The 8,280-nt window shown below is 31.2% G+C and overlaps 1 protein-coding gene across 1 annotated transcript; it reads left to right on the top strand.

The window, feature by feature from the left end:
* The first annotated feature begins 50 nt into the window (after positions 1-50).
* On the top strand, positions 51-5,039 carry LOC114939632 (uncharacterized). The gene is made up of 4 exons (XM_085488851.1): positions 51-136; positions 679-847; positions 4,375-4,567; positions 4,765-5,039. The coding sequence occupies exons 1-4, from the start codon at positions 51-53 to the stop codon at positions 5,037-5,039; spliced, it is 723 nt and encodes a 240-aa protein (XP_085344977.1).
* Positions 5,040-8,280: the final 3,241 nt, after the last annotated feature.

Here is an 8,280-nt window from a genome sequence, read left to right on the forward strand (position 1 = left end):
TTGCTCAACCAAAAGCAACGATTACCGTATTGATTATCGATGTAATAGACATGCGCCGTTCGATCACGTGGCTTCCGAAAGCCAATCGATCCCGCTATCGAGCGTTTCACGCATGTCAGGTGCGTGCTTGTTTCGCGTAAATTACGGGGCGGCCAATAAAGACAGGTGCCCTCGCGTCACCTTCGAACATTTTTAAACAAACGAAATTAATTGGTGAAGTAAAAATTAGTGGGGCTTCAGTACCGCACCGATAAAGGAAGCGCCCACAAAAATTGCGCAGCTAGTCTCTCGAGTCTTAGTACGTACAACCGCTGTCAAACCGCTTAGAAATTACCGCAATTATTAACCGCACACGCACTTTGAAGTCGATCTCGGCTTATCTATTGAAACTTTTGTAAAATTACTGTATCGTCTAAATTGTGTTAAAGTAAACTCTGTGTTATTTTTAAAGGGTGATCAATTCTTTTCGGCCTTCAAATACGCGCTCTCCTTCACGCGTTTGCGCATACAATATTAATTATATTAATTAATATAATTAATTTAAAATATAATTCTTTAAATGTATAATTTAATATTTATAATAATATAATAATTATATATAATAATTATATATATATATATATATATATATAATAAATTTATATATATTTCAAATTTTCTAATATATTCACTGTATAGAGAAATTATTGGATATGTGGACGGAATTGAAGCTTCACGATCTGTTGGTAACAACAAACAATATAAATTTTTTAAATTTTACCTTAATAACGGAAATGGTAAAAGAATACAAATTGTAGCATGGAATGTTAACATAGATTTGGTTGAAAACTATATTCAAACTAATCGTGTAAGTTACATATTTATTTTACTATTTTATATTAATACAAATCTTTATCTTTTATTTTATTTATAATGTTTATAATAAGTCTATAATCTTTAGCGATTAATATAAAAATAATATAAATTTAATACTATATAAACATCTTAAAATTCTGTAAAGGATAAGTTATTAAAATAAATATTATTTATATGTGCGTTTAAATATATATTTATATAAGGATGTCCACCATTCAATATTTTAATAATATATTCTTGAGATAAAATAGAGTACAAAATTTTAATATAAAAATATCGAGGTTGTAATGGTTTAAGTATATATATAATAGTTTAAAATACATCGTCTAGAATCAACGCGCTTTTGCCCGAAACATATATTATACTACACGTATGTACGCGCGTATCGATCTGTCAATTGTTATTCTTATTGATTTTTACGACTCAGCTGATATTGAGTTTTCTACATAGCTGAGTTTATTATTTCTTAAATGCATGAATATTATGTATACTATCAAGATCAATTAATATTAAAATATTAATTATTGTAAAATTATAATTCTTTATTGAAATATTTAACTCTTTATTATTTTAAATTATTATTATTATTATTATTATTATAAATATTATTATTACAAGAAATTATAATTCTTTTAATGAAATATTTAATTATTTATTATTTTAAATTATTATTATTATTATTATAAGAATTATAATTTACTATAATATTATAACAATTAATATTTTAATATTAATTGATCTCAATAAAATATGTAGTACTCATGTATTTAAGTAATGATAAATTCAATTGTGTAGAAAAACTCAATATCAGCTGATTCGTAAAATTCAATAGACATCATTTGACAAGTATCAATTGAGATTGGTACGCGTGTACGTGTAGTACATTGTAACGAAGCACCTTTCCCGACGCCACGGATCGGCTCGCCGGTGCCAGGATTCGGGAAGAGGGGAGACTCAGATTTACAATGACACACGGTTGCTCTGGTAAAAGTAGAGTTTATTCGGGGCCACCTTCCTGTGGTTCTCCCGTGATTCAAACCATTATACACAGCACAGTATAATCGGACGAAACGCGACCAGATGATACGGACGCGGACACGACTTATTGCTAGGATTGACAGATAGAAATATTACGGACGAGACGCGACCAGATTATACGGACGCGGACACGACTTATTGCTAGGATTGACGGATAGAAATATTACGGACGAGACGCGACCAGATTATACGGACGCGGACACGACTTATTGCTAAAGTTTCCAACGCGGACACGCGTACGGGCGCCCTGAGAAGGGCGAGCTCCGTCAGGCGCCGATGACTTTCAGGTAGGACCTTGGTGACCGAGGACGCTCGGCCTGCACGACGAGAACGCTCGTCGGCCGGGGTGATTTACGGACAGGACCCGGTGACCGAGGACGCTCGGCCTGCACGACGAGAACGCTCGTCGGCCGGGGTGATTTACGGACAGGACCCGGTGACCGAGGACGCTCGGCCTGCACGACGAGAACGCTCGTCGGCCGGGGTGATTTACGGACAGGACCCGGTGACCGAGGACGCTCGGCCTGCACGACGAGAACGCTCGTCGGCCGGGGTGATTTACGGACAGGACCCGGTGACCGAGGACGCTCGGCCTGCACGACGAGAACGCTCGTCGGCCGAGGTGATTTACGGACAGGACCCGGTGACCGAGGACGCTTGGCCTGCACGACGAGAACGCTCGTCGGCCGGGGTGACTTGGAGTGTGGGAGTTGAGGAGTGATCCCTGAGTACGCTCGAGGGACCAGGACGGGACTGGTGCCGAAGTCTCGGCTGCGCCGCTCTTTATACCCGTCGGCCACCCCACTCTAAGACTAGCTTGGAGGGGGCCGAGTGACGGGTGGGGGCAAAAAGGCGGATTCCCAACGTGTTCGTGTGGTGGCCCCGAAAGGGGCCGTTTACATGAGCGCGGGCGACTAGTGACGGCTAATCGGGTCGTCACAACATGTTACAGACCTGAGCGCACCACGCTCTTCTACACTGTAAAGAAATTAAGTAAATTTACACAAATAATAAATTAAAAAATTATATGATTAGTTCTGTAAATTTTAAAAATTTTATAATTTTACAGAAATTATGTAATTCCACAAAAAAATAAATAAAATTCTCTTATTGTATAAATATATCTAATCTTATATGAAAAATTACGTAATTGATAGAATATTTTAAATATTTTATATAATTATCCATTTTTTGTAATATTATAGATGGTATATAGTGATGATAGTGAATATTATATACTTATTGTAAATTTATTACCGCAATCTGCTTAATTACAAATTAAAAAATTAATTACATATTATAAATTTACAAACGTGTTAAAATTTACAACTATTATAGTTGGTCTTAGAATTACCCACTATAACCAGCAAACACAAAGTAACAGTAGTATAACATTAATATTTCCTTAAGAGTTTAGCAAGGCTCTGTAATATAAATATAAATTTAACGTATAAGACAGGCAATAAGAGCCAAATCGCGGATGACAATGCGTTATCCTAACGAAACTAAATTATTTTTTTTGTTAAAATTAAATACCGGTGCACAAGGCACCAAATTTTACTTGGACACGGCCAAGATTTTTAAAATATGAAATAATCTCATATTTGAGATTTAATTTCAGCCTTGCTAAACTCTTAATTTATACACGCTGGCTTAAAGGCGTTTGTTTACCAACATTAATATATATAACAGAGAAAAGTATAGAATCGAAGGAATCTGAATAGCTCAGATGGAAGAGCAGTCACCCGGCAAGCGAAAGGTTTCGGGTTCGATTCCCGATTCAGCGACTTTCGGATCTATATTTTTCTCTTGCATTCATTTATTTATCTCCGTAGGAGGGTTAAAGGAGTATTGAAATTAAATCTCAAATATGAGATTATTTCATATTTTAAAAATCTTGGCCGTGTCCAAGTAAAATTTGGTGCCTTGTGCACCGGTATTTAATTCTAACAAAAAAATTAATTTAGTTTCGTTAGGATAACGCATTGTCATCCGCGATTTGGCTCTTATTGCCTGTCTTATACGTTAAATTTATATTAATATTTTCATCAATTTCCTATTCAACAATATAAGTGTTATGTACAAAGCATATTATATTACAGTTACATTGTTGAGTATTAAAACATTAATGTTATGTTACTGTTACTTTGTGTTTGCTGGGAATAGGTGTAATTTTACACAAAAATTTTCTACAGTGTAAACGATATTATTGGCAATCTTTGATTACTTATAACTCGAAAACTATTGCAGCTTCGATATTTTCGTATTAAGATTTTTATTCTATTTTATTTCAAAAATATATTTAAAAAAAATATTAGAAGATAGTTGTGCACACTTTGTATATATATGTATGTATATATATATATATATGTATGCATGTATGTATATGTATATATATTGTACATATATACATATATACATATAATATGTAAGAAAAAACAAAATTACAATTATATTATAATAAAATATATATCAATATAGATTATATACTTGGATGGTGTACAAGCTAAACCGCCAAAGGTGGCATTATACAACAATGGCAATATACTATTTGAGTTACAAATTTTAAATAACACAATAATTTCGACATTAAGCAAATACAATGAAAATTCATCAAATTCAGAGCCAGAAAAAATTAAACTTTGTGATGTATTCAATACCTCAAATCGCATCTGTAGGTTTCATATATTATACACAAAAAGAATATTTCTAATAGTTACATATACAAATAGAAATATTAAATATAAAGAAACATCTCTTTGTATAATATATATAAAATTATTATATTTCATTATTATATATTCTTATATACCTGTTTTTCATTGGTATATGTATGTGTGTGTGTGTGTATTATATATATATTTTTTACAGTATTAGAAGGATATATCAAAACTAATTTAAGCAGTATACATAATAATAAATTGAATAAAATCATTGGATGCGGATCATTAACGGACGGTGTTTATAAATTAGAAGTACACATTGTTAATTTTGTAGAAGATGATTATTACGAAATGGATATCCGAAAGGGTGACAAAATAGAAATTATTGGAGTGATGAGCAATACAGGTATACAATATTACATAAATCAAAATATATTAATTTTTTTTAATTATATATATAAACCAATACAAACTAAGAAATAAAATTTTCTCTCTCACAAAACCATACACCTGCCCATATGCCCATCATTTCACACACACGCATGTACGTACATCCGCATCTTCATGTACATATAAACACATACATATCCAAATTCATACCCACATACATATCCACACACTCCACACATATGAACACACACGCTTGTACACATGCACCCACGCACATTTATAAAACAACATGCTTGTACACTCATACAAATACTCACACGTTTGCATACACACATACACATCGCATATTCACATACATGTTCATATACATGAATTCATATTCACACACACGTCCACACATGCGTTAGCATACACGCACACACATTCACATGAATTTATTCTTATACTCATAAAATTTTCTCTCTCTTTATTTTATAATTAATCTGATATTATACATATCACATATATTATATGTAAATACAAACTTTATATCATTGTAATGATATTTTATTACTTCAGTTAAAAAGATTTAATAAAATATATAATACTATAACAAAATATTTATATTGATGTGTGTATTTCAAGAGAGAAAATTTTACGTACGTATCAATTTTCAACAGATTTTTTATAATTTATTTTTTAGTTTTTATTGGTTCATGCATTAAATAAATAATATGTATATTTAAATAAATAATATACAGGGTCCCCAAATTCGCGAATTCGGAATATACAGCGTGATTGTTCGTGCCAAAAGAAACAACTTTTTCCTGTGACAAAATTACGTCTGAGCACTACTTTTTAAATGAGAATGACTTTAATCTAACGAATGAGCGTTCTAGATTTCGCATTGAGTTAGGAGCGGTGCGCGAACGGAGTGCGTAACACATGAGAATATATACAGATAAGAAGTCTACATTTTGAATATATGCTTTAAAACATTTAATCGGCCCTTTTCAGAGCCAAAAAGTTTTTAGAACGTTGGAAAATAAACTTGGATTAAAATTATTCACGTATTATTTAATTTACAATATGTTACTTTTAATCGTTAATATCATTTGGGAGATATTTTCTAATGAAGTACTTAAGTTGAATTGAAAAGAAAATTTAGATATGCATAGTTATAATATCTTTAGCAAAATAATAAAATAGCATACACGCTTATGCACCACGCACGTCGTCTGTGCGCAGTTCTTGGTTCATGCAAAATTAAGAGCGCTCACGCATTAATTTAAAGTCATTCTCATTTAAAAAGTAGTGCTCAGACACAATTTTGCCAGAGAAAAGCTGTTTCTTTTGACACGAACAATCACGCTGTACATTCCAAATCCACAAATTTTGGAACAACCTATATATTAGATAGATAATATATATACTTTATTTTACAATGTTGCAACTCTGTATCTAACAATAAGATTTAAACTGTTATCTAAAATTAAGACAGTTATCCAAGATTAAGATAAATATATTAATAATTAAAAATAATAATAATAATTAGAAATATATTAATTATTTTTTTATTTTACTTTATTTTTATTTTTATTTTTAAATTTTATATTTTTTTGTTTTATTTTATAATTTTATTTTATTTTATTTTTAGTACCGGCATACTTAACAGTAAATTCTGTAAAAGATATACGCAAGATAGATGGGCATATGACGCTATGTAATTTATTGAAAGGGATAAAAACCCCTCTAAAAAGAAAGAATGAGGATAAAGAAAATTTAGCACAAATAAATGAAATTTTAATATAATAATATCCTAAAAAAATCATAAAAATGAAAAGGTCAGGCCATGTTCAAAAGAAGGTACTCAAAAATTTAAACGATCTAATAATAAATTATCACGAAAAGTAACTGATATGTTATTCAAGGTGCCAGTTCAAAGTGAACATACGTAAAGTGTATATTATCTAAATTTAGTAATAATATACCCATATAACATTGGATATTCTATGAATATTCATTTTTCTTCCATAATATGAAAAAAATATCCTGTATATTGAATGTTTATACATTTCATATACATGATTTGGATATACATTAGAATATGTAATATGTATATTCATTGATGTATTTTATATGTACGTACAGTTTATTTATGTACAATGTATGTGAAATGTAAATACATAATTTGTATATACCTTACAGTATGTAATATGTATATACATTTCTGTATATCATATATACATACATTTTATAATCTCTAAATATATACATTTCATATACATGATTTGGATATACATTAGAATATGTAATATGTATATTCATTGATGTATTTCATATGTACGTACAGTTTATGTATGTGCAATGTATGTGAAATGTAGATACATAATTTGTATATGCCTTACAGTATGTAACATGTATATTCCTTGATGTTTTTATATATACATATGGCAAATGTATGTAAAGTGTAAATGTATAGTTTATATGTACTTTATATGTACTTTAGTGTATATATAATATGTATATACATTTTTGTATATCGTGTGTACATTATGTTTCATAATATCTATAAAACACAATGAGAAAAAAGTTTTTGTGTCAGTAACTAAGCTTTGGTTGATATGTGACCAATTAAACATTGCTATTTTTTCAGTACATATAGTATATTTTAAATACATAATTTAAATGTATATCATAATATGTAACATGTATATTCATTAATGTATTTCGTATGTTTATATAGTTTGCGTATATCTGATATATATAAAATGTAAATACATAAATTGTACATACCTATAATGTATGTGTTATAGCCCGAAAGGCTATAATTACAAGTTAACGGATATAAAATCCGCGTGGAGACCGCTGATGCAGCAGCGGGCCGGAAACCGCGAAGACGCAAGCTAAGAGCTTTATCTTTCGAACAGCTCTTAGCTCAAAATCTAGCAGCGTATGCAAAAGCTATGCACCAATCGGGTGCCTGTCGCCAGGCACCCCTTCCAAATGAAAATAACGAAAAACCGAGTTCACGTAAGAACTCGGGAGTGAACAGAGAGCGAGTTGAATTAGACCAACCTACCGAGACACATCGAGGATAACTCCCGACTCGTAATCAGACGAGTCGTTATTTAGCTAAAGTCAGAATAAATCTAGTAGTCGCTAACGAAAATCCAAAAGGTCGAGTCGCTAATTAAAACCTAACTAGGAGTCGAAGACAAGCCGCAGAATATAACTATCACCTGTAATCTGATTATCGAGAGCGAGCACACCTAACTAATCACTCAGGTGGGATTATACATAATTAATCCAACTCAAGAAATAAGCGAAATAAAAGATTTATTCAAAAACACAG

Source organism: Nylanderia fulva, unplaced genomic scaffold (genome assembly GCF_048542155.1).
Source record: "Nylanderia fulva isolate GAGA-0341 unplaced genomic scaffold, ASM4854215v1 Scaffold729, whole genome shotgun sequence".
In the NCBI taxonomy this organism is placed as follows: Eukaryota; Metazoa; Arthropoda; class Insecta; order Hymenoptera; family Formicidae; genus Nylanderia; species Nylanderia fulva.

Bases quoted from the DNA above. Each gene is read 5' to 3' on its own strand.
- LOC114939632 (XM_085488851.1), top strand. From the start codon at position 51: ATGCGCCGTTCGATCACGTGGCTTCCGAAAGCCAATCGATCCCGCTAT. The intron at 848-4,374 runs GTAAGTTACATA...ATATCAATATAG, and splicing joins ACTATATTCAAACTAATCGT to ATTATATACTTGGATGGTGT. The intron at 4,568-4,764 runs GTAGGTTTCATA...TATTTTTTACAG, and splicing joins CAATACCTCAAATCGCATCT to TATTAGAAGGATATATCAAA.